At 43.0% G+C, this 27,120-nt stretch overlaps 1 protein-coding gene across 1 annotated transcript; it reads right to left on the bottom strand.

Moving 5' to 3' along the window:
- Window positions 1–6,953: 6,953 nt before the first annotated feature.
- On the bottom strand, window positions 6,954–27,094 carry WDR4 (WDR4 tRNA N7-guanosine methyltransferase non-catalytic subunit). Its single transcript, XM_021546769.2, has 11 exons — window positions 26,973–27,094; window positions 25,133–25,195; window positions 24,213–24,359; window positions 21,818–21,974; window positions 21,164–21,276; window positions 19,126–19,186; window positions 18,016–18,114; window positions 12,932–12,996; window positions 12,088–12,271; window positions 11,113–11,179; window positions 6,954–8,107 (listed from the first exon to the last, which is right to left on the bottom strand). The coding sequence occupies exons 1-11, from the start codon at window positions 27,092–27,094 to the stop codon at window positions 7,926–7,928; spliced, it is 1,260 nt and encodes a 419-aa protein (XP_021402444.1). The 3' UTR covers window positions 6,954–7,925.
- Between the last annotated feature and the right edge of the window lie 26 nt (window positions 27,095–27,120).

Here is a 27,120-nt window from a genome sequence, read left to right as displayed (position 1 = left end):
ATTCCCTTTTAAAAAGTCCTGTAAAAATATGGCTACAGTGAGCTAGGGACACAGCCACTCTTCCTCCAGCCTGTGTCCTCAGCCTGTCAGCTCTCCTGTCTCCCTGTCTTTGTCCCTGCCAGGCTCCCTCCCACAGACCTGCTGCTTCCAAGGGCTGTGGGGAGGGAGCTCTCTCACTGCCAGCCTGCTCCCCAGTGTTATGAACAAAACAGCCTGGCTGGGACACTTGGCTTGGGCTAAGTACTGACATTGAAATGTTAATTAGCCAATTGCTCCTGGCAATCACCTACACCCCCACCCAAACTAGGACTAGGATGGAAAATAATCCAGTGGAATCATGGGAGGGGGGTTGGGGGATGAAAACACCCCTAAATGGAAAAGATGGGCACAGTGGAGGGGGCTGGATGGGTGTGCTGGTTGGGGAAAAGGGAACCCCATCCCTAGTCTGTGTTTGACCTGTCACCATAGCCTGCAGGGGACCAGACTGGACTGGGCTGTGGGAAGCAGGAACAAAGGAAGAGACACTCTTCCTGATGGTACCAGGAGGGCAGGAGAGGGATAGAGGGATAGCTGCAGCAGGTTCTGCACATCTGCTCACCCTTGTGCCAGGAGGAAAGGAGAGAGGATGGTCTGCTGGGACTTCAGATACAGACTGGACACCTCTTCACCTCCGGCTACCAGCGTGCCATGGAGACTCCAGGGACAGACTCTGCAGCTTTCTCACCCTTCGACTACTGGAAAAAGCTACAACAGCCTCCAGCCTGCTGAGCTGACTTTTCAATAAAAAGCTGAACATTAATAAACCATAGACCCTGTTCATTTCACCCAGGGCAACAGGAAGGATTGGATGTCCAAGTGGTGGAAGACCTTCTCATCCCTGGTATCTCCCAGTCCAGGCAGTGCCATTTCCTGACCCTTCCTCCTTCTCTTGTCACTTTGATGTGATCTGTATTTAAAAAAGAGTCCCAGTTGGTTTGGGTTGGAAGGGACATTAAAGATCATCTCTTCCCAACCCCCTGCCACGAGGAGGGACACCTTCCATTACCCCAGGTAGCTCCAAGCCCTATCCAGACTGGTTTTGAGCACTTCTAGAGTTGAAGCATCCATAACTTGTCTGGGCAACCTGTTCCAGTGGCTCAGCACCCTCACAGGGAGGAATTTCCTTCCTCCACCCGTGTACACGGGGCTGGTGGACCTGCCTCTGCCTGCAGAGCAGAGGTGGCATCTCTCAGGGAGCGATGAAGGACGAGTGTGGGAAAGAGGAGGCAGCTGCAGCTCCTGGGGAGCCCTGCCAGGAGAGCAGCTGCTCCTTCCTCATCACTGAACCTTTGGGTGCAGCCATGCCAGTGACACCTGGGAGCAGGGAGAGCCTGGCACTCGTCACTTGTGTCAGTGTGACACGAGGTGTCAGAGGCCAGGCTGGGGGACAGAGCACAGGGGGGAGCTGGGCAGAGAGGACACATCAAAGCAGAGGGGAGAGCTGGTGTAGGGCTCTGATGGCTCACACATCATCCCTCAGCAGACACTGAAGTCTCCACGCCCAGCCAGTGAAGAGAGCAGCTCCTGCTGTGCCTTGTCTCCCCAAAAAGGGGTGCAGCACAAGCCCCAGCCACAGAGAGCATCCCTCAACCTCTGTGGGACAATCCAGATGTCAGGGCAGGGTGACAGAGCTCAGGCAAGGAGCGAGATGAGACATTGCCTCCGTGGTGCCAGGAAAGCCACATGTGAGGCCACAGGGCAAGGAGTGTCCTGGGAACCCCCAAAGAACCTCAGCAGCTGGGATTATTTCACACATGGATTTATTTCCCTTCTGCTACCTCCACAGTGCTGCTGGGTTTCCCAGCAAGAACAACAAAAAGCTGACAGGGTAAAAAGAACCTCTTGCTTTTCGATTTAATAAACTTATTTCCAGTGCTTCCCTGAATATACCCACTGCTTATTTACAGGAAATGAAAATGCAGCTTTTCCCTGCCTGCCACATCCAAACAGAGCTGCTACACCTGAGTGCTCTGAGTGTTCAGGGCTCTCTGCAGCTGCAAAGGTGAAACAGGAGCATTTCCCTCTTTTTATTTTTTTAGTGTTATTGTAGATTGTACCTGTGCTGAAACAAAACAAGGAGTGGCTGAAACTTCCTCCTGGCTGCACCATGGAGAGGAGGGACAGAGTTTGATTCCATATGATTACATTTGACCAAAAATTTGAAATCTTATTTAGGTGGCTTTACACTGAGCAGAGGGATCACTGGGGTCTTTTGTTCTAATTTGCCATGGGGGTTTTGTTTGGTCACTTTGGGGTTTTGGAGAGATTTTTTGGCTTTTAATGAAGGCGGTGGCAAGAGAGGGAAAAGCTTAAAATTCAATTTTATGATGTAATGACCAAAGTCCTTGGGCCTCTGTATTAAAACAAGGAGGTAAAAGCTGCTCTTCTCACTAAAGCAACTCTCATAGATTCCAGGGAAGCTGAGAAGTACCAGTTGATTTATATTGCTCTTACTAGAAGTTGCATGACACAGAACAGTTCTACCTTGTTTACAAAACAGAATTCCCCAATAAACTATTCCAGAAATGCAGTGCATGCAAATCTTAGAGACAGTGACTAAATACTACAATCATTATTTCCTTGAAGATAAGAAGCTTTCACTTTCAAATTGTTAGTTTATTTGCTGAATACTGCTGGCTTTAGAGGAAATGATGAATTATTACTTCAGGTAAAACTAAATGCACATAGATAATAATATTAATTCTTCCACATGCCAGGAAACAGGGGGGAAATAAAGAGAAATATTGCTTTTAATTTGTTATAGCTGCTGTGTCACATTCTGCCCTTCTTAAGCTTTGAAATATTAGAAAGCAAAGGAAGCACTACTATGTGAAATATTGCAGTGATAAAGGGGAAATGTCAATGGAGACAGCCAAGACACCCAGCACTGCAAAAAAAAGAACCAGAATTTATATGGGATGCTGCCATTTTGACAACAGGCTGATGAGAAAATACAGTAACACAGCTCTTATTCAAAAACACAAAACGCTGGTGGGTTGCAGCACAGCTGTAAAGGCAGTGAATCTAGCTGCAAGCCTGAAAACCTGCACAGATGGAATGCCAAAAATGGATGCTTTAATTGTGTTTTCACGTTGAATATTGTGTTTCATAACGGCCTCCCATCCTGCAGTCACTTCAGAAAGGATTAACAGCACAGCTACTTGTTTATATGGTGTTTTCTTTGACACAAGGCATGGAAAACTCCAAAGTGCCAACCTGTGCTGCTCCCTGGACATTTCACAGGGCTGGGGTTGTCTTTTCCTCCCACGGAGGCTGAGGAAGTGAGGGACTTGTACAGTATGCAGTGTAATTCCCTTCCCAAGTACAAATGAACTTAAGCCAAAGGTGATATAACAGCAAGATACAGCACATGGTGAGGCTCTCCCTGTTCTGTGTTAGAAAAAAATTTGGGTCCATGAATACTTGGGAGTTTTTTTGTTTGGTAGGGGGGTTTCTTATATATATATATTTTATACATATATCCATATGTATCTATATGTTTTTATCCACATGTTCATATAAATATATATATCCATATATATGTATATTTTAATATATATTTTGTACACATATATGTGTATAATATTTGTATTTTTATATAATACATGTATATATTTTATGTACGTACATGTATATATAAATATATGAATATATAAATATATATACATGTGTATAATATATATATGGCTAGGTCTGGCAGTCATATTTTATGTATATACATATATATAAACATGTATATATATAAACATGTATATATATCTAAATGTATATATATATAAAAATGTATATGTATATATATATAAATGTATATGTATATATATCTGTGTGTATATACATGTGTATTATTTATATATATATTAATATATATATTTATATATTTTTAAAATATATATTTTAGATCTGGAAGTCCAAAATCAGAATTTCCATGCCAGATAAGACTATTGAATTCTTATTATCCCTATGGGCAACATGCAGAAGTACTACATCCTGCCTGCAGGTGTAAATCTGATAAATCTCAGAGAGGTGAGTAACTGTACAAAGCTTTCCATGGAGGTCTGGAGCCTTGCTGTTGACAGAACCATGGCTGAGTTCAATTTGCTTCTACCTGTATTTGCTTCATGCTGATTCTCTGGAGTTACTGCCTCCACCCAGCTATAAAGAGTTGTTTGAATTCAATGTTGAATTAAGCAACCAACAGCACCCAACTCCCATTGGCAATGCACTGACTCTAATGAATTTTCCCAAAGCTGCTCAGAGTCAGGGCTGTAAGTGCTGGTTAGGAAATGGGGGGCAGCCACTCCTCTGGATGTTCAGGTCATGCCATGGGCACACCTACCTGTGCAAACACATCCATTACCTCTTAATAGAAAAGGAGAGGGGAGAAATAGAACATTGAAAGAAGTATTGTGTTACCCTGATTTTTAAAAGTGTTAAGTTTTCTTTTATAGTTCTTTTGAAAGTTTTAAAGTTCTCATAAAACTTCTTTAACCTTCTGATAATGTTTACATATTTCTGCTGGAATTCTCACACACTGTTCATGTAAATAATTATTGTCTTGCATTCTTCTTTGTGACAAGAGAGAATTGATATACTGTTAGTTTGACCGGTGTGATTAGAGAAGTAGTAATTCCTCCAATCCACAGTCACCTTTAGAATTCTATAAATACCAGATGTTAGAATAAAACTTTCTCTTTTTCTCCTTTAAAGTTACCAAGCTTCTGTGTACTAATTTTGTGTCCAATAGCAACATTATTGTGAACAGTAATGGGGGATAACCTGTGCAAATACATTTAAAATTAACATTTAATTCTCCTTCGGGCCTCTGCAGCCACAGCTATTGACAAGTCACACTGTGCTTCCTCTCACCACACTCCAAGTCACCTTTGTGGTCTGCTTTCACACCACAGTCATCAGGACTGATGGCAGCAGGGACAACCAGCAAGGGTTAAACCCACAGGGTGTTTCCTCCTCTGATCAGAGCACTCCACACAAAATAGTTCAGCAAAGAAAGCTGAAGCAGATTTTGGAGTGCACTGAAATTGGCAGCAACTTTTTATTAGCCTGGAGATAAAGCAACTGCACTGTACTGGGGTTTTTCTTTCTAAAGAAAGGAACAGCTTTGTTTACAGACATTTTTGTTTATAGAACAAGCTTGTTTTCAAAGTTTTCTTAAAAATGTAAGGACTGTTCCAAAGCATAGTTCTGGGCTGTATTTGATTAGGGTTCCTTCCTGCTATGACAGATACTGTTCAACTTAGTGCTGCTGAAGGGGGTTTTGGTGAAATCCCAGCAAGAGGAGTAGGAAGGTTATGTTTTGGTTTGAAATACTGAGGAAAAGAAATACATTTTCCCCTACCTGCATTTTTAAAAGCTCCTTGGATTGTCAGTGCTCTGGAGAGAAGGAGGGGAGTTGCACAATCGCTCCAGTGCAGCGTGGGGTGAACTTATGTGGCCTACAAATATTCTTGGAATGGTTTGAGGGTTTCCAGTCCTGCTATAAAACTACACCCTCACTGACTGTGCCCTTTTGCCAGGCACACAGACAGACCTTGGCTCAAGTTCAGAAAATAAACACAAGCAAGTGACATCAGGTTTAACCACTAGAAATAAATAGTTCAAATACCAGGGAGAGGAGTGTTGTCTTCCTCTCTGCAGCAGTGGCATCCACTCCCTTTTAATGATTGGTGTTTTCCAGTTAGACAAAGCAGATGGAAAACATCTAAAAGGATTTAGACCTTCCAGCAAAGCTTCCTTTATCTGATCACTTTGCACAGAGCCCTTCAAAGCAATGTACAGGCACACGTGGTCTCACAACTGAAGCTCAGGAGCTGCTGTGTGCAGAAAAGGAAACATGAAATGGGATAGGAAAGAAGAACTTGCAGGAAGAAGAACAAAAAGGCAGGAGCCATCTGCCAGATATCACATCTCATGGCACTCCCACACAATGCAATCTGCCATGAGTTCAAGTGTTGGAAGAAAATTTGGGTTTCTTCCAGGAGAGCAGCAGGGTGAGGATCACAGGAGTGCCTGCAGCCAGTGGAGATCACTGTCAAGGTCTATCCTGAGTTGAGGAAAAATATCCCTCAGGAATAGGAATTGCCATGGCAGCCTCTGATCCTTTAGAAATTTAATATTGACATACTGGATTTGCAAACAACCATTTGAGGCAGTTACCTGTGTCCTCCTCATATTTTCCTCCAGTGAGAAAATGGGTTGGAAGTGACCCAGTACAGGCTCCTGCTGCAGATTCAAATTTGTTCAAAAATGTTGAAGTTGGCATGGTGTCTGCAAGCTTCATCTTGGGATCATTTCTTTTTCACAGCTAGCAAAAGATCTAGTCAGAACCTTTTCCCCCTGTCCTGTCTGGTTCACAGTGTGAACACAAACCTGTTTCTGGTGGTATTGTACAGAATCTGCACACCAGCAAACTCTACTCCTAAATAAAAGCTGCTCTTGAGGCTGAGCTTCCTTAAATGCTTCCCCAACTGCTTTCCCTGGAGCCTCTCTTCAATTACATGAACACAAGAACTACCAAGTTTTAAAAGCCAAGCCTACCCAGTACCAAAGCACTTAAGATGGCAGCTTCTCACCTTTCCTGAGACCCAAAAAATATCCTCATCACCAGTGCTGTACCACTGCACTGGCTGTTCCAGGTACAGCCCAGGTTTGCACCCCACACCTTCCTTCAGAAGACTGAAATTACAGGGTTTTCACCCCAGCTTCCCATCAGCATGGCATTCAGGTGAACTACCAAGAAATTTGCCTACCTGTTGCTGAGCTCTATTACTGGCATTCAGCATCTTCCATGGGAAAAAGGGAGATGACAGCAAACCAAGCAGCTGGGCCCCACATCTGCATTTGAATCCAAAACTTCTACGTGTCCAGACACTCCAGAGAGAAACAGACACAGTGCACAGGTTAATTCTGAGTACTTTTAATGGACTGCACAGATTTTCACAGCTGGTCTTGTGAAGGACATTATATTCCACATGAACATGATACCATCTGGCAGATGAACACATCTTCTGCCCCCTGATGAAGCAAGTGGCCCCATAAAGCTCTTACTGATAACTTCTCATGAAGATGTATCTCTTGGATAATTAAAATGGAAAAGTTCTCGATGAAAAAGGCAGGATGCACTCCAGATTTTGCTCCCAGGCCTCTGGAATGATTTTCACAGACACCAGTAGGATCATACTGCAATGGAAGTAGCTTCCAATAATACAAAGTTGACTGACACATTTTACTTTTACTTTGCAGCATACAAAATTAACTTTTGCACTTCTTCCTAGAGATATTCCACAAGTAGGAAGTAATGGATTAGAAGCTAGGCAAAATCCCAACCATATGAAATGAAGGTAAAGGAGAAAAACAGAGAAGGCAAAGTCTCAGCTAAAACCTCTCATACCCAGCAAGAATTTTCTCTACACTCCCTTTCCCATACCCAGGTACTCTAAGTTAGTTACATTAACTAACAGACTTTAAAAAAAAAACTTTAATAAAAAAACCCCAAAAACAACCCAAACCAAAAGTAATAAAAACAAAGTTGCATCCACTTTAATCAGCCTGTTTCCAATTGAAAAAGAAAGCCTGAACACAGTAGGCAAAAAGAACATCCTGTTTCAAGGAAAAGACCATCTCCAATATTCATACACCATGAATCAGAGATTCACAGGACTGAGCCACTAACACTGTATTCTGCTAGAAAGTTTAGCTATGTTGTAAATGCATTACTTGCTGCAAATAGGATATTATCATATCAGCCTGCCTGAAAACCTGAATAAAATTTTAAACCAATCCTTTTGCATAATTCACTTTTTATATAAAAACAGTCCACAGTTGGATCACTTCCTTAACTCAGGGCAAAGGTCACAAGCTCACAGCAATCATAGTGATGGCCCTTCAGCCTTCATCTTTTTTTTTGCCTGTCCACTGGAAGCATGCTGCAGATCCTGCTTCTTCTTCTTCTGCTGCTGTAACCTTTCCTCCTTCCTCTGCAGGTACTCGTCCATGTTATCAAAGGAGGCCTTGTACAGGTGGCTGTAGTAGCTCTCTGCACCAACAAAACCTGTAGTTGGGCAAAGCAAAAACACAGGTGTGAACTCCCTCAGTGGTCTCATCAATGGCTTCCTGGACTGTAATTTTAGACAGTGGCATTCCAATTCACTTACTGTGCTCCTATCCACTGTATCAGCCTTCCAATACCTCAAGGGGCTTCAGGAGAGCTGGAGAAGGATTTTCACAAAGGCATGTGAAAGGAGAAGGGGGAATGGCCTGAAGCTGAAGGTGGGCGGATTTAGATTAAATACTGGCAAGAAATTCTTGACTGTGAGGGTGGTGAGGCCCTGGCACAGGTTGCCCACACAAGTTATGGATGCCTCAATCCTAGAAGTGTTCAAGGCCAGGCTGGACAGGGCTTGGAGCAACCTGGGATAGTGGAAGATGTCCCTGCACATGGCAGGGAGATGGAATGAGATCATCTTTAACGTCCCGTCCAACCCAAACCACTCTGTGACTAAATATCAACATTTACACTGTGTAAGCCTGATTTGTGTTGGCAAGCACCCGTTCAGCATTCACCAGCCAGGCACAGCCTCCACTTTTAGGCTAAAAAATTCATACAGAATCAATCAGCTCACAGGGAAGCAAAGAGAGGCCACAGCTCTCCTCACACTGGACACTTCCAAACTTCAGGGCTTCTGTTTTTAAACTGCTGAATTTGTTCCCCGAGACCCAAGCACTACAAAGGGAGTTGGCACCTAACTGTGCTTATCTGGATTTTCTCCTAGAGTATGAATAATAGAAGGACAAAGGAGCAGACTTCTAACAGTCGTGTTCTATAGCACATAAATTCCCAAGCATTTGTTCCAATGGCTTTGTTACACCTTCTGTGAATTCAGGGTAATATTCCTTACAGCATCCCCAAGACTGTAGGTTTAGATGAGTTCAGCAGGGGAACTAACTGCTATCCAAAAATCCCTCATCAGATTGTTTCTGTAGAAAACACAGAATGAAACCAGCTGGTTTCCATATTTCTAAAAAAATTTTGGCATGGCACTTGACAAAGCCAGTTATCTCCAGTTCTCATCTTCTCCCACTTACCAAAATTCACCATCATTAAAGGACAAATGAAGAGAAATCCAGTACCTGCTGAGGTGTAGTCCTGAAGCTAAGTGTGCTACTCCACAGAAACCCACATACAGCATCCCCTTGTTTCTTGGCAGACAAACAAAGCAAGTATCCCTTTGTGGTACTCAGCAAAGCTCAAGCTTTCACGTTCAGGGGTGCTGCACTCATACAGGCTTTACTGGCCTTTGGCCCTGGGAGAAATTCTATGCTGCCAGTTTGAATAGCTATGCTGCTCTCCACTTCACCAGTCTGCACTAAATCCTTTTCTGGGATCAGTTATAGCACAATGCCAAATTGCTTAATGAGTACAAGGGGGAATGGCTTCAAACTCACTGGGTTTAGATTCAGTATTAGGAAGAAATTCTCCCCTGTGAGGGTAGTGAGGCACTTTGAACAGGTTGCCCAGAGAAGCTGTGGATGCCTCATCCCTGGAAGTGTTGAAGGCCAGGCTGGATGAGGCTCTGACCAACCTGGACTAGTGGAAGGTGTCCCTACCCACAGCAGGGGGTTGAACTGGGTTGTCTTTAAGGTTCTTTTCAACCCAAACCATCCTAGGATTCCATGATACTTCCAGATTGACATTGCATCTTAAATCCTACAGAAATCTCAGACAGGTGAGAAAAGTTTATAAAAGGACAATATGCAGGGAGGGACTGGGACTGAATTCAAACAATGTAACCATCACTTGTTTCAGAAGACATAACTACCTTTAAAGCACTAATAATGCACTGGAATAAGCACTCATCAGGTGAGCCTCCCCTTACCAATTAACAATAATGAACCCTCTCATATGAGCCGTGCTCCTTTCCCAGCTGCAGATGAGATGGTGAGTGTGTTTCACACTTGTTTGTTCCACGGGCTAATTATGCCCAAAACCTCTCCCCCTGCCTGCTCTCTCTACTACTCTGTGCTCATTTCCACTCAGACCTCATCCTCCTAATTATCTGCCTGGCTGTAACTATCAAGTCTGCAACATCTCCACACAAACATCTCCCTTCCAAAGGAACACATGACTTACAAAGACTGCATCACCTTAATTACAATTTAATGACCAAGTTAATGACTAAACCATCCAGTACCAGATATTAAGGAGACTTTACACCAGACTGAACAATTCTGCAGCTCTTCCATCTTTACATACGGCCACTATGAACAGACCATAAGACTGGTGGGAACTGAACCATGTTTTTAAGGCAGATTCCAGTCTCCCAACAAAGTATTCCATGAATAAAGTTTCAATACAGAATTGAGATTTTTAGCACATGACACAGCCCGTCTCTACCCTGCATCCAAAATCATTGCTGTAGTTTGAGCTGGGTGTTTTTGATAATACAAAAAATCCTGGAAACATAGGGTGCTTCTGAATGAGGAAACCAGGCATTATTTTTCTGACAGAGACTGGGAGTGGGGCAGGAAGCAAGAAGAAAATGAGCCAGCCAGACACTATGCAATGTCATATGTTGTCCCATCCAGGGTCACACCTTCCAGTCACATCAGGTTCCACATCCTGCCCTGCTAAGGTGGACCCAACAGCCCATCTTTACAGAAGAGCTGATCCATCCTGTCTCCACTGCACGTGTGATAAAGTCTCACACCCAGGCAGGAGACAAGACAACACACACCAGTGTTTGATACCACAGCAGTAAGACAGGCTCCAGCAGCACTGCCAGAAGCTGTTTGGATGCATCCCTGTGATAAGGTGTCTGTGGAAAAGTTATAAGGCTGCAATTCAGCTCTAAATACCTACATGGTTCTGTGATAACAGAGCCCTGAACACACTTCATTATCTGCACTGACTTCCACACCAGACAGAGTGATGGAACTGAGAAAAGACTGAGTGACTTCAAGAGTCAGCTGAACTGACCTGAACTCCAATCTTGTTCTAAATCTTATGCTTCAGCTGTAAAAACTGCGTTCCCTAAACCTTCAGGCCAAATTTCTCACCTTCAAACACCGTCCAGTTGTCTTGAATATATTTTGACATCTGTAATCCCTTGTCATCAGTTACAGCCTGGGAAAAGGAAGGAAAGGCTGCATGTTATTTTGGGATTAAGAGACAATTTCATGTTCCACAGCATGCTGAAAAATTCAACAGCTCTCAGAAGTGTGTAGTGAAACAGAGCAAGTGTAAAACCTTGATGATCTCTTCCAGGCTCCTTTTTTCTCGGACTGTTATTGAAACCAAGCCTGAGATCTCAAGTTCTGCTACTTGAGAAAGCTTTGCCACTTGAACAAAGAAACTGATTCCCACTTACTAATCTGTGAGGAAAATAAATATCCTAGGGAACACGTTAGGGTCAAAGAACACACTCGGAGAAGTTTCTTTAAAACCTCTTCACAACCAGACCATAATTAGCTGGGGACTTACAAGGGTAACAAATGAGTTTCCACTTTTTAATAGGTAATAAAAGAGAACTTGATGGCACATACCCCAGATCCGATTCCCTGTTCTCACTGAAAATAAAAGTAATTCCCTTACTATAACCAGGATGCCTTGTTCTGCAAAGGATCCCTCAGAGGCAGGCACAAGGAAAGCTGTGTGGGAATAATTCCTGAGCAAATCCAAAGGGATTTTGTTGGTTTCTGGTTTTGTTGTTTTTTTTTTTTTAATCAACAAGTGTAGCCCACAGAAATCTCAGGCAATGGTTTAAAGTAGTGAGTGCTGATGAGCACTCTGATCCTGCTATGCCAGATGGCAGCTTCAGCTGAGAACAGACACACTGATGTTCACAACAAGCTCTTGACACCTTTGCATTGTACACAGGTGAGCAGAAGAATGAAATGTGGATCTATGGCTTTTACTCCATCTCAAGACAGAGAGAAAGGTGCCTTTTTAGCTTCATGGAACAGCAAATTCCACTTCTGTTGTGGCCTCAAGACATCACCACACACTCAGGATTTTCAGCATTAAAAAAGTACCTTCCACTGTCCATCACATGCTCTGTACGAAAGAAGAGGAGCTTCCTTGTCTTCCTGCAAAATCCACAGGTCTCCCATTTCCTCAAATGCAATGTCCCAGCCTTTGTGTTTCAGAGAGATTTGCTGTTTGTAAACCAGCTGCCGGGCAGTGGCATCGAGCTGAAAGATGTAGACTGTGGGAATACTTTTGAGAGGAAAAACTTAATTACCATTATTACCAAATCCACCTACAGCCATCACTTGTACAGCAAACCACAGACACCCACTCTAATTCCAAACAGAGCCAAAGCCAAGTGGTTAGAATGAGCACTTCAAATGCTGTTTGCTTACATGATCTGAGTCAGAAGCTGTAAATACCCGAAGTGTCAAACAGCTTTTCAAGTGTTATGTGAAAGAAAAAGCAGACAGTGCTGCCTCCTCTTTAAAAAAAGGGTAGTAAAGGGAATTTCATAATGATTACTAAGGACTTTTATAAGGAGTGTTGCATTGTGACACACAGGCCTACAGGGCTGCACTTGAAGTTAAATATACAGCTGAGCACAAACCAAAATAGAACATCCCCTAGCTCTTGTACATCCCATCCTCGTGTTTCCTCCACTGAGGGAAAGGCATTACAAGCTCTGCAAAAATTAACTAAGCCAGGTAACCTTGCACTCCCCTCTGCACTCAGAGCAAGTCCAGGACACAAAGGCTCCCTGGGAGGACACAGGCATTCCTGGACACCTGGAGATCCACAGTACCAAGAACTCCAGGTTCAGGGAAAGCCAGGACAGCCAGCAGGGAAAGCTGCTCGTGTCTTTGCAGCAGCTGTGATGATTTTAGGCATTATTCCATCTATTCTTACCTGTCACACAGAATGGCAACATAACCACCTTGGCAGCAGTAGGTTATTCTTGACACGGTGAATTTCTATTAGGAATAGAAAAAAAAAAATCCTTGTACGTTGAGACCATTTATGGGCAGAAAATTCACATTCCATTTCACTATGAGCCTTTAAATTTAGCAGATGTCTTAATTTACAGCAAGTTAAGCAACTTAATTACCTTCTAAGTGCAGTCAAGGTTTTTTTTGTACCAGTGTTTGCTGTTTTATGAAGTTTTCCACACTTCTCCCTCCACACTGTCCAGAGATCAAATGTAAAGGTTTGAGTGAGCTACTCTTAGCAGACAAACCAACAGATGAAGGAAAATACACCACCTTCAAACATTCTCTCCTGCAATGCTAATGACAAAAACATTGACATCAAGCCTGCTCAGGCAGAGTATCACTCCAGCAGCTCAGACATTACAAGCACAAGCTATTAGCTGCTGTTCTGTTTGTTAAAAAACGAAGATAGTGATGCATAGCTAATATCCCCTATATCCCTGCTGTGCTGCCTCTGTTCCAACCTGAGTCTGGGTGAAGCCATCCTGCTCCACAGAAAATGTGCTCTGAACAACAAGGAAAGCCTGCCTGAGGCCATTTTCCTCATAAAAAAAAAAAAAAAGGCAACAAAACCAACACAACAACAAAAAATACCGACATCACACTCCTAATTTAGAAGCTATACAGTTTTATCTGGGAAAGAAGCAGCACCTTTGCTGCACAAACCATTCTATTTGAAATACAAAACAACTGATTTGAGGTTCCTGGAGTGGGAAGAACTTGGGAGGAGTAGAAAAACTACAAAATGATGTCCTGGGGTGCTTTTCAAAAGTATCTATTATATAATGTGAATAGCAAAACTGCAACAGCAAAAGGCTGGCTCTCAAGTGTATTTTATAAGCAGTGACAACACCAACACTGTTGATGACTAAAACCTTCCAAGCAGAGAAGCAGAGTTATTTCCTTTAGGGCAGGGAAAATACATCTTTTTGACTCTACTGGTAGAATTCTGATGTATCCTCAAATATTATTTTTTTTAACCTCCACCTCTTTCCCTAACATGACACTGGTGACTGGACAGAACCTCTGGCTCACTAAGTTGGGGTAAATTTGGGAGTTACCACAAGATTTTACCCTTGCAGCTACCAGCTGATGTATAGGCATTGTCAGGGTGCTTGTTTCACAGTTTTGCAATCCATGTAGGAAAGCAAAACAAGCTGTACAGCTTCCAAAAATTCAAGTCAGCAAGTTTAACACCAGAAGCTAACTATTTTGTCAACAGCACATGATGCAACCACTAAGAGATAAACCAACTGTGGGAAAGAAAATTAATTCATGGTATAACAGAGCTGAAAACATTTTTTTTTTCTCCAGCACATAAGAAAAATTCTGTGATACAATTTCATAGGGGGAAGCAAGAACAATATGCACACACTTTTCACTCATCTCAACCACCTGTTTGGACAGAAGAGGAACACTTAATAAAAAATATTATCAAAAGGACTGATATGGTTCAGAGCTCCTGGGAACAGATGGAACTGATCTCCTGCTACTCTGCAGAAATATTAAGTTATTAGTCCATATTTAGCACTGGGACTCAGGACCCCTGTTTCACCAAAGATGGTTCCAAGTACCAGGTAGGATGAGTGGGCTGAACCAGAAAGGTTCTGTGTAGCTAATGTGGCTAAAAGCTGTTTCTGCAGGATGGAGCCACTTACACCACAGCTTTGGAGTAGAACTGACAGCTCCTATTTACTGTAAGCCATGAGTGGGTTCTTCAGACACTTAAAGGAACAAGCTAAAATAGGTATATATGTATATAAAAGCTGAAACCCGTGCTATTTATTTCTAATAACAAAGCTCTGCCTCTCTGCCTGTTGCTTGACAAACATGCAGGGAAGTGCCACCTACACAGCCAAGTGCTTTGTCAGAGAGACAAAGGCCTCTGTGAACTTGAATTAGGCAGCAGCTCTCTCCCAACCCCACTGGAGGAGGGAGGAGGAGGCTGTTTTGATTTAAACCAGGTTTTATTCACAGCTGGAAAGAGACAAAAAAATGCATCTTTCCAAGTTCTTTCCATGTGTGGGTAAGTTAAAAATCCAGCAAAATGAGTGCAAGACTCACAGCAGTATCATGGTCAAGGACAGGGCTATGAAATCAGTTAAGGAAGGGCTACAAGAACATTCTGCGACAAACAGATGTTCACTTGATACTCTCTGAACTCAAGACAGTATTTATATGACACTGTTATCGGCCTGCCAACACCTTAAAATTAACTTTTGATGTCATCTGTGAGAAGAGGTGACCCTATAAAAAATTAATGTACTGGTGCATTGGGGTAGAGTTGTGCAATTCATGTTCTGGACTTTAAACAAGCTTCTGCTGTCAAGAGGATCAGATGAGGTGAAAGCTGTGAAGCAGGAAAATATTTATATAGCACTATGGAATTAAGAGAATTACTCCCATTCTAGTGGGAAAATGAACTGAGGATCTGTAAGCCATCAGCTGAAACCAGTGCTACACTGCTCAAAACACTCCTACATTCTCCAAACAGACACATATTCATCATCTGCCAAGCAAAATAAGCCCACATTTTTGTGCTCACATGATCCACCATTACTGATGATTCCATCCTCATTGAGCTTCAAGCTGTGTTTAAAGCTCCAGTGCATTCACACTGACTGTCAATGCTAAAAATGAAACATAACAATACAGAAAAAGGAAAAAAAAAAACACAAAAAGCACTCATACCCCCATCTGATCTCTGGCTGCAGAGTCCTTTGCAGGCACTGTGCTTGTTACAAGCTGCAAAGTGCTGGCTCAAGAGATTGTGTCCTTAAATTCAGACCATGAATGTCACTCTAGGTTGTGCAGATGATGTGTGACATACCTGGATGCACAGCATGACTAAAGACTGTCACCAGATGTCTCCTGTGGCATTTCTAGCGCTACGATGCCAGCAGAACACAAGTCTTGTCACTGCAGAACACCTGTGAGAGTGAGCAGTGCCCAGGATTTCAGAGAGACAAGTCACAGGCCACCATGTGGCTTCCAACAGCACCACCACATGTGGCAGTGGATGGAAAAAACTGCAAGTGGATGGAAAAACTGCAAGGCACTGCAATAATAAGGTTTATTACTTAATTACTGTGTTCTATTTATTAACCCACAGTTTATAGGCTTTCCCCTTCTGTCTTTGCTTACTCACACTGGGACAAAGAAGCTAAATGGAGACTCCTCAAGCAAAGGGCACTTCCAATTTCTCCTGAGGCTGCATCAACATGAAGAATATCTCATGGAAGGGATTTTATTAGGGGACAAGGCAAGTATTACTAACCTACATTTAAAAACATTCTAAGAAAATTGGAGAGGTTTTCTTAGATCAGTTCCTACCTGCAGCAACGGGTTTCTTGACATTTGTTTACCCAATGCTACATTCAAGGTTTACTATATAGTTCAATATTATTTTTTTATTAACTTGTTTGGAATCAGTGCAATTAGGGTTCAGTGTCAGATCTAGCACTGCTAATTTACTCACAAGCCATCTTAATAATTCTAAGCCAGTCTTCTCTGCAACAAATAGCATTTTTAATATTAATCAAAGAATTCCCCACTTCAGTTAGCTGCTTACTTGTGCTCGCTGATCCTATAAATCTAGAAGGCAAACTGTTTTAAAATAAACCCATTATTCCCTCTAGAAAAAATGCTCAAATCCTGCTGCACCCAGAGTATCATTGGATAGCAGTTAGATGGGCTTGTCACCCAGTCTTGTCAAAAACCCTCAAGAAAGATTTCAAGCACTGGCATCCAGCTGAAATGAGGCACAGACCCTGTGAATGTGAGAGGTCTGTGGCTCAGATGTGTTTTCAAGAAGATTCCCAAGTCCAAGGAGCAGGTTAAATGGTCCATATGGATATCACCCTGAATTCCTGCTAACAGGAACCTAAGAGTCCAACCCTTGGCCAAACCTAAGATTTTCGATATGCAAATGGGACAGCTGTGATGGAAGTGGCTCCCCAGCTGCTGGGAGGTGAAGCACAACACACTTCCACCACCAAAACCACAATACAAAGGAGGGAAGGCAAAATTTTCAATTCCATTTCTGCCTAGATATGGATTCCACAGTGGATTTGCCTTGAAGAGCCCTGCATGGATTCCCAGCCACCTGACAACTAAAGGAGGCAGCTATGGTCTGCAGGGAAAGAAGTGTTTTTAGAGATTCACATGAAAAATCACACACAGCAGGATGGGTGGTGAGGTGAACTCAAATAACCCAGCAGATGAGTAGGTGGTTTAACTCCATGCATGCAGCAGGGACAAGGACAATGCTATTTCACTGCTAATTCGTCTTATGCCACATTAAATGACAAGAAAAAACAAAAAACTACATTTCAAGCATCACCAGAATAACTGCTCACCTCAGGTGAGCATCTCAAGTCACAGCAGCACCCCAAACTTGTGTGTGTGAGACTGCTGATGTACAGGCTGGAAGCTCAGGAGAGCTCCTAGGGTGCTCAGTTTTTGTGTAGGACTCACACATTTAAATTTTGGACACCAGCCAGCTGCAAGAGAACCCAAAATAACAAACCCAGCATTTTGACTCCACAGGGCACCACTGGAGGTCACTGGTTAAAAATACTACAAAGCTTCTTTTTGCTCAGGAAAATTGCAACTTTAACACTTGAAATTCTGAGCATTTAAAAAATGGGTGAATGTTTAGATCCTCCCAGTATCACAGGATGTTTTCTGCCTAGGAGAATACAACACCTGTGGTTTTGGAAAAAAAAAATTCAAGTGAAGGTTTAGTTCACTGTGCAGAGCTTAGATTTGGGAAGAATTAGAAGCAGCTTCTTTTGGTCACTGCTTGGCACATTTTAGAAATTCACACAAAACACATGAATGGATCTCAGGGACCATCCTCCCAAAATCCCAGACTACTCTAACAGTTTTTGTAAGTTCTAAAGCCAGTGACAGAAGGGAAGCACTTCTAACAAAATACAACCAACACGTTTGGCAGTGCCAAGGATCAGGAGCACAGCAAAAGCACTGGACACATAGACATACCTGGTCTGGTTTGGTTGCCTGTGGCCCACAGATGGTACTCAGCTGACAGCAGTGCACTTCTTCTCCACTTTTATACTCCCAAAGTCTCAGAGTGGAGTCCTGGACAGATGGAAGTGGACACAAGTCTGTTACTACCAGCACTCAGGCAAAGAGAAGACAGTCCTGGCCTTCAGCTAAACCCTGTTCCCTGAAGAGCTCCTCACAGGAGCTGCTAAATAGTCACTTAGTTAAGACCTCAAATTGCAAATAAAGCATTTTAATTAACATAATTTCCCCTTGTATTCTAAATTATTCAATCATGCTAATTTTAATTCTCCTTTTGAAGTGGAAATTGGTAGCTGGAGGAGGGCATTTCAAGCATGTCTCAAACAGCACAGTCATGCATGTGCTCAGAATTTTAACAATTCTTCCAGGCTGCCTCTCTCTGCCCCATGCTCTTTTTATCAACCAAATTCTCATTTGATTTAGGAACCTCCTGAAGAGAGATTAAACACCTCTCTGGAAAAACGAAGCCAATAGCATTTCTAAGAGTGAAATACAGACATGTGCAGCACTAGCAGTAGAGCTGCTTCAATAATTAAGAAGGACAAGAGCCTTAGGGAAGCAAAAACAGCAGCTGAAATGAAATGCCAGGAGTTACTGTGATCTTCACATCTTCAGAGGAAACATTATTTGTTTCCTCTGCAGTTTTGGTAGTCTAGGGAACAAAGAATATTGTCTCCCTTCTTTTAGGCCAGCTCCATCTCTGTGCAGATGTGGCAAGATGCCATCAGTTCAGGAACAGGGCTGGGGAGGGAAGCGAGGGAAGGTTCATTTCTACAGTTCCCATCCAAGATGCTCCAGAGCAAGAGTTAATGGTAATTTACCATCCCAAAGATGCCTTTTACTGTAAGCACAGTAAAAGGTTCTTAAGTGATCCAGCAACAGAATGGCTGAACACTGAACAAAACCAAGAAAAAGGGGGCATGAAGAGGAGGGAGGCCATGCTGCAAACCATGAGAGATTACTCCAAGTATCCCAAGGAATTTGGCCAAAACACAAGTATAAATAATAACAATAAACCAAACACACAAAAAACCAACACTTTTTGGCAGAAATTGCAATACATACCCCAGAAGCTGACAGCAGCAGGTCAGGACAGTTGGGTATTACAAGTATTCTGCTTACAAACCTAAAGGAAAAGCAGTCAAAAGTTGAACTCTCTTGCTTGACACCCTGGTCTTTAAACGCACAGGAAGAGAATAACAGCAGTTTGAAAGAGAAAATTACAATAAACAAACAGATTTTCCACATCAAGATAATTAGGAGGAAGAAGAAAATGTCACCAGTGCTTAGTAAATATGCACTACACAAACTACTGACTTTCTACTTAATAAAGAACTACATTTCCCCATTTTCACTCAGGGAATTCTACTGAGTTCTTCCTAGCTGAGAACACTGTCATTTAGATCAAAAAATGCCAATGGAGACAGATTTACTCAGGCAGCACATTCCCTTGCTCAGTTCATGATGCACATTAAAAACATGAATCAACAGATCCTTTAAAACACAACACTGAAGGCTCAGCCTCTGGAGTGCCACATCTCTCCAGACACAGTTAGAAGATCACTTAAAAGCAATCTTTAGAGAATTTTAATGTGGCAATTTACCAGTGCCTACATTCAGCCCAGAAGTTGGTGATCCTGTTTTGTCTTTGGTGAGCAGTGATGACCTAAACTTCTGGGGATCACTATTATCTCAGAGCTCACCAATCTCAAATACAGTGACCTGAGCAGAACACGACCTGAATGGGACAGTCTTGCCTTTGAAAACAGGCATAGCTTTAAAGACATAAGAGTGAAAAAATAAAAGGAAGAGATTTGGTCACTGTAATACAAACTTCCAGGACAAAGCAGGCACAACACATCCAGAAAGAATCTGAGAGAAGAAAATCCAGGACTGTGAAACGAGACAATTACTGCTTTATGTAACCCCTTTTTATTCATTTATAATTAAAATACTGAATTTTTTAATCCATTTTGATCAATTTACACTGCTTTTCACTTTGCAACCACTAATGAACACCTTGGACACTTCCAGGTATGGGGTATCCACAACCTCCCTGGGCAATCTGTGCCAGTGCCTCACCACCCTTACAGTAAAGAATTTTTTCCTTATATCTGATCTAAGCCTACTCTCTGTAAGTTCAAAGCCACTCCCCCTTGTCCTGTCACTCCAAGCTCTTACAGACTCTCTCCATCTTCCTTGCAGGCTCCCTTCCTTGAATGTATTTCACACTGGAGTCTCCAGCATGCTGCAGTCTGGTGTCCAGGCAGGGATGCTCTACCCACCCTGGTGACACAGACAAGTTTTTTGTTTTACCACAGAACCTAGTGAGTCTGAGTTCTGCACTGGGATGATATTAATTTAATTAGCATGTGTTCAAACCTCTAAAGACAGCTCCTAAGACTTCCCTTCCTTAGACTAAGATAGGCTCCATCCTGAGCTAACCATTTCTGGAGCCTCTTGTGACCAGCATGTGGAGGGAGATGTTTCTGTTCCTCTGCTCTGCTGAGGCCCCAAAGGATGTTGTGTCCAGCTCTGGACTCCTGGCTACAAGAAGGACATAGACCTGTTGGAGCAGGTCCAGAGGAGGTCACAGAAACAAGCAGAGGGCAGGAGCACCTCTGCTGTGAGGAAAGGCTCAGAGAACTGGGGGCTGTTCAGCCTGGAGAAGAGAAGGCTCTGGGCCTGCAGCCTTCCAGTTCCTAAAGGGTTTTTTTAGAAAGACCTGTTGCAATAAGAGAATAAATAAAGCTTTAAACTCACTGCAGACTCAGACCAGATATAAGGAAGAACATTTTCACGATGAGGTTGGCAAAACACAGATTGTCCAGAGAGGTGGTAGAGCCCAATCCTTGGAAACATTTAAGGCTAGCTGGGACAGGGCTCTGAGCAACCTGATCTTGCTGAATATGTCCCTGCTCATGGCAGGGGGTTGGACTGGATGACTTTAAAGGCCTCTTTTTCCACCCCAGGCCATTCCATGATTCTACCAGAGACCAAGCTGTTGTTTAATGTGATTTGAGGAGAAAACTTCACCCACTGAAAGTGGATGAAGGTGCTGTGCATGGCTGCACACAGGGGCTCTGGAACACAAGGCACTCACTCTCTGTGTCCCATGCAGTAGGAGACAATACAGTAGGGAGCCTTTGTCAAGCTGACTCTGATCTTCTCATCTCTGTCTGCAGTCAGGATATACCGGTCGTCAGCACTCAGGGCCTGTTGGCAAAGGAAGAGCTTTAGTACCCAGCAGTTCAAGGCTTGAAATTCTCCTTAACTAAGAAAAAAAATTATCTCCTCACCCCAAAAGGCAGGTACAAACACGAAGCCACTTTTTTCCACCAACAATGGAAGCATAAGTCTTTGTGACAGTAACGTTCTCACTCACTAAGACAAGCAACACTGACTTCCAGGTCCAGTGAAAGCCACTAGGCCCCAACAGTATAGCTGCAAGACCCCTTCCCTCTTAAAAAGAAATTTATCACATCAAAGAGCTCAGCTGACATGGCAGAGTGGATGAACTCCCATGGACACTGTCACCAAGACTTCTGTGACTGTAACATGAAGACTTTTTCAACACTCATAAGCTTTTTTCCTTACCAAATTCTGCCAACACAAACTCAGTAGGAAGAAATCTGGACCAGATTTCATTTACATAATTAAAGAAAAATTAAAAAGCAAACCACAAATCTGGGACAAGAGCAACAATGAGAGACCCAAGCGCAAGCAGGAATGCAGGTTTGTAAATACACACACTTACCACATCCAATAGCAGAGAGACATGGCCCAGCTCAGGTTTTCCATCTGCTTGAGGTTCTGTTATTGAGTAAGAATAGACATCACCAGACTTATCTGCAACAAAAATCTTATCCTCTGCAGCTGTGATAACCAGGGATGTGCATCTCCTGTTCACAAACCTGAAAGAAAAATGGCACAGCTTGAACAGCTCTGGATGGCAGCTTCAGCAATTCTGAAGTTAAATAGACCAAGAGGCCAGGCAAAAAGTTCTCAGATGCAACATTACTGAAATGGCAGCGATGAGAGGAACACTGTGGGGCTGAAATAGCACTTTTGAGTCTAGTAAATGAGTGACTTATGTAATAGCAAACACCTGGGGTGGGGAGAACAGGAGACCATTAAAAGCTGCATGACTGCATTTTGCTTTGGTATTTTCTCAACTGAGCACCTCACCCAGGCAGCATGCCAGGATTCTAATGAAGGCTGGTAGACTTCCTTGCACTCTACATCATAAAAACGTGAGTTAAACATGTAGAAAAGACAAGGCAGGATTTGTCCTATTAGGAGTCCTTTGCAGCAACACTTAAAAACTGTGTAGGAGCTACTCCTCTGTACTGCAAAGGGAAGCCCTTGATGGAGAGCCTTGGAACTCTTTTCTCCTCATATCCCAAGCCACAGAGCCACAGGCTCCATGCTCCTTGTCCAGACAAAGCTCTGAACTTGAACTCTGAGTTTCCCTCATCATCTGCCATCATCTCATAACTCCAGCTGCCAGTGTAGCAGGTAACAGCTTTCTTACATCTACTCAGATAAACATCAGGAGCACAGATGCCAGAAAACACATCCTGTGTGTTAGCACAGGACTGTGGGCACCAAGGATTGTAGAAATGGGTATTTATATTCACCTATTCTGAAATTCAGTGGCCATGAGGAGGCAAGAGGACAATACACTATACTTCAGGTAGGAAGAGGGAAATTCCCAGACTTTTCAACAGCTGTTTGAAGGAACACCACCACAACAGGATCACAGGCAACACAGTTCCAAAAAAGGTTACTTTGCAGAAAATTCTGCTCCAAGTTCACTGTACCACCTGTGATCTTGAGCACAAAGATTCAAAAGTTCCCCTTTTTCTGACACAAGCTGACTACAAAAGCCAGCACTGTGTGAGATATTTATACAGCTTGCCACAAACCAACCCAAGTCACATAGCTCAAACTTTGGCATTGTTATCCATGCAGAAAGCCTTTTGCCTGTATTCCCAGTTTCCCAGTATGAGGTAATGACATTGCCAAAAAAATCCAGTTGTGGGCCTAGTTAAACTTCCAGCAGAAATTAAAACACCAAACAATTAGCCAGTGGCATGTTACAGGAAAGGCAGGACACAGAATGAACAGAACTGGGCATTTCTGGCTTTATCATAGAACATCCTGAGTTGGAAGGGACCCACAAGGATCATTGAGTCCAACTCCTGACCCAGCACAGGACACCCCAACAATCCCAACACGTGCCTGAGAGCATTGTCCAAACCCTTCCTGAGCTGTGTAAGCCTTGGTGCTGTGACCACTTTCCTGGGGAGCTGTTCCAGTGCTCAACCACTCTGGGTGAAATACCTTTTCCTAATATTCAACCTAAACCTGCCCTGGCAGAGCTTCATGCCATGACCACTTCCTCACTACAACACTGTTTAACCCCAAGGGTCCAGTCCATCCTCTATCCAACACACAGAGCAAAGCTACAGAGACTCAAATTTATTTTTTTTTTTTACAACCAGGGTCTCACATTTGTCAGAGACCAACAGAAACAGAGACACCACATGCTCAGATACTTTCTCAGGAAGCCCTTCAGAGTCTTGATTTTTCTACAGAGAATTGTCACAAGCAGCAGCAGAAAACTTGGAACTGGAGGACCTCTGGTGGACAGCTACAGGCTGTTTCCTCAAGAGGAATGTACTGAAGAAAAGCAGCTGCAGCACCTCTAAAGATGTGCTTTTTGAAAAAAATTACAACTTTTTAGAAAGGTCACAAACTCCCCAAAACCAGAAGGAACAGATAATGCACTCACTGAACTGCTCGGCATCAGTCTTACAGGTCCAACCCCAGTGCCCCAACAGTGGGTAGAGTTTTAGTTCTTAAAGATAAAAAACACTGGGTTTGGAATAAGGAAAGAGATTATCTTTCCTTGGACAGTGATATTAAACACCAGCACCCCCATTCTCGGTGATGGGAAGGCCACACATCAATCCTTGACAAATACTCTGAATTCCCTAAACACTGAATTTGTTTGAGCGAGGGAATTAAAAAAAAAAAAAAAAAAGAAAGGAAGCTAAGTAGTAACAAATATCAACATCCCAAATACTCCCATTTTAGATCTGTAAATGCAGAAGTCCATAACAGCATGCACCATCCTGCTTCCTTACCTGACACTAACACATTCCCAGGAAGGCTTTGTACGGAACAGAATCAGGCGTTTGTTGTCATCTGTCAAGGCAAAATAACCTCCTGATGGGGAGAAGGCAAAGGCCAGGATGTCATCACTTCCTTTATCTGTCCCTTTTCCATCCTGCCTAATAGAGAGAAGGAACCAACAGTTCACAACCTGATAGCTACTAAATTCCCTCAGGGAGTTGTTCCCAAACCACCCAGGAGCATAAAGAACAAAGTAAACTTTAAACAGTTTTATTTCTGCTTAGAATGTTGAACCAACCCAGACATTAGTGCAAAAAAATAAGCCAAGACAAAGGAAATTGACAGGTCAAAGCCTGTTTAGAAAACAAAAGTTTGTGCTGGCACATCTTGATATAAATTATGAAGTATAAACATATATATGAGGTATAAATATATATAAAAATTATAAGTTATTTCTCTATGAGGAAACCAGTAAAATGTTTCCTGTTTGGCTACAAGTAAAACAATATCCAGTGGTTGAATCTAATCTATGAAAAACACTTTTTTGTGTGTGTGTTTTGAATTCTCATGACTTACAGAACAGATCTGGAGAAGAACTTATTTAAGAACTTTGTGGATATTATTGGTCTTAGATGTCTAACAAAGAATGCAGGACTTTTCCACAAATGTCTTGACTGACAAGAGACAGAATTACTGATTTTGATTTTGCCACTGCTATTTTTTTTTTTTTAGAAAAAAAAGAGAAGAAAGGTGCACAGTGGAATGAAACTCTGGATGAAACAGAAACAAAAACCAGATCCATACATAACCATCAGGGTTAGCAAAACCAACCCTTCACCTGCTCAAGGAGTCATCCTGTGGGTTTTTGGCTGCCTCCACAGCCACACAAGCTCAGAGATGCACCCTCCAGGAAAAGAGCAGATTTTCTCACCCTTTCTCTCCTAAGGGTTGCTTCTCTGCACTGCTGCAATCATACACGAAGAGACTCTCATCACTGCAAGGGAAAAACAAACCTAAAATTACTGCACTAGAACAACCAGCAGCTTTACCTATGGAAAATAGCAACTGTTTAGTAGGATTCTCTTATTTTAGTTATTGGGCACAACTGCCTCCCATCTTGAGAACCACCTCTACCCAAGTGGTCTCCCAGAGTGCTACAGATGTGGCAAAGGCTTAAAATTTTGGACTGTGACATGTCAAAAAGGAAATTCTTCCCTGCTGGTGCAGTAACCCTGTATTTTGCATAAATTTTATTTCTGTCACTCTCAGCAAATCTGTCAGTAGCATTTACCCAGTCACAGAATCACAGGACTGGTGAGATTGGATGGGACTACAGTGGGTCAGCTGGTCCAACCTCCCTGCTTGAGGAGGGTCACCCCAGAGCACACAGCACAGGACTGTGCCCAGACAGTTCTGGAGTATCTCTGGAGAGGGAGACTCCACACCCTCACTGCACAATCTGATCCAGTGCTCAGTCACTGCACAATAAAAAAGTTCTTCCTCATGCTCAGGTGGAACTTCCAGGGCATCAGTTTTGTCCCTTGCCTCTTGTCCACTGCTGGGCACCACGGAGCAGAGCCTGGCCCATGCTCTGACATCTCCCTTCAGACACCACACAGAACTTCAGCATCATTCAGGTTGGAAAAGACCTCTGGAGATCACCCAGTCCAACTCCCTGCCCAGGAAAGCTCCCCTGGAACAGTGACACAGGAACGTGTCCAGATGGCTCTGGAATGTTACCAGAGAGGGAGACTCCACTCCCCCCCTGGCCAGTTGTTCCAGAGCTCTGCCACCTCCATGGAAAGAAATTCTTCCTTGTGTTGAGGTGGAACTTCTTGTGTTTTATTTTATGGCCATTGCTCCTCATCCTGCCACTGGGCAACAGGAGATGCAAAGAGCCTGGCACCATCCATTTGGCAACCACCTTGGAGATATTTATATGCACCTTCCTTATGGACATAAAATAGACCATTATTACATATGTGTGTGTATATATATATGTAGTATACATTCTAGGCATTTATACGTATTTGTATACATATGTATTTATATACATATATATATATATATATATATAAAATAATCTTGTATACACTCTAGGCATTTACAGTTTTATGCATGTTAGACATATACATGTAATACATGTGCTATATACACATTACATATATACATATATATGCTATATATATACCTATGTTTTCCATAAGATATGTATACATATAGACTGTTATAGATATAAAACACATGTATGTATATAACATATATGCATGTATATAGCATATACATAGATATAACATATACATAGATATAACATATACGTATATATGTGTGCTTACATAAATATGGAGTGTATATATATAAAATATATAAAAAATATAAAAAATATATTTAAAAATATATAATATATATAATATACACTATATAAAATATTGTATATATATTATTTATATTTTATATATATAGTGTGCATATATCGATATATATTCTCTATGCTATATATAGCCCAACTGGGGGAGCACAACCGTGACAGAAAACCGGCAAGGCTACAAAGTTGCAAAGTGGCATTTCCGTCCCAGAACACGCGGACACGGCGCTGGGAAAGGCACGAACCTGCGCAGGGCCGGCGGCTCCCTCGCTGCCCCAGCACCTCCCCTCACCCCACACGGGGCCCTGCGAGCCCCCTCAGGAGGCGCCAGGCGGCCTCCGCCGCTCGGGCCCGCCGTGCCGCGCACTGACCCGCAGCGCCCCGGCCCCGCACGCCCCGCACTGACCCGCTGTGGCCCGGCCGCGCCGCCAGCAGCCGCCCCCCGGCGCTCGCCACGGCCGCGGCCCCGCGCAGCGCCAGCGCCGGGCGGGCCCCGGGGCTGCGCCCGCCGCCATCGCCGCCCGCCATGCGCCCGCGCCGCCGCGTGACGTCAC

Source organism: Lonchura striata, chromosome 2 (assembly GCF_046129695.1).
Source record: "Lonchura striata isolate bLonStr1 chromosome 2, bLonStr1.mat, whole genome shotgun sequence".
NCBI lineage: Eukaryota > Metazoa > Chordata > Aves > Passeriformes > Estrildidae > Lonchura > Lonchura striata.
The sequence above is the reverse complement of the archived record's forward strand: the minus strand, read 5'-3'. Positions and strand labels throughout refer to the sequence as shown.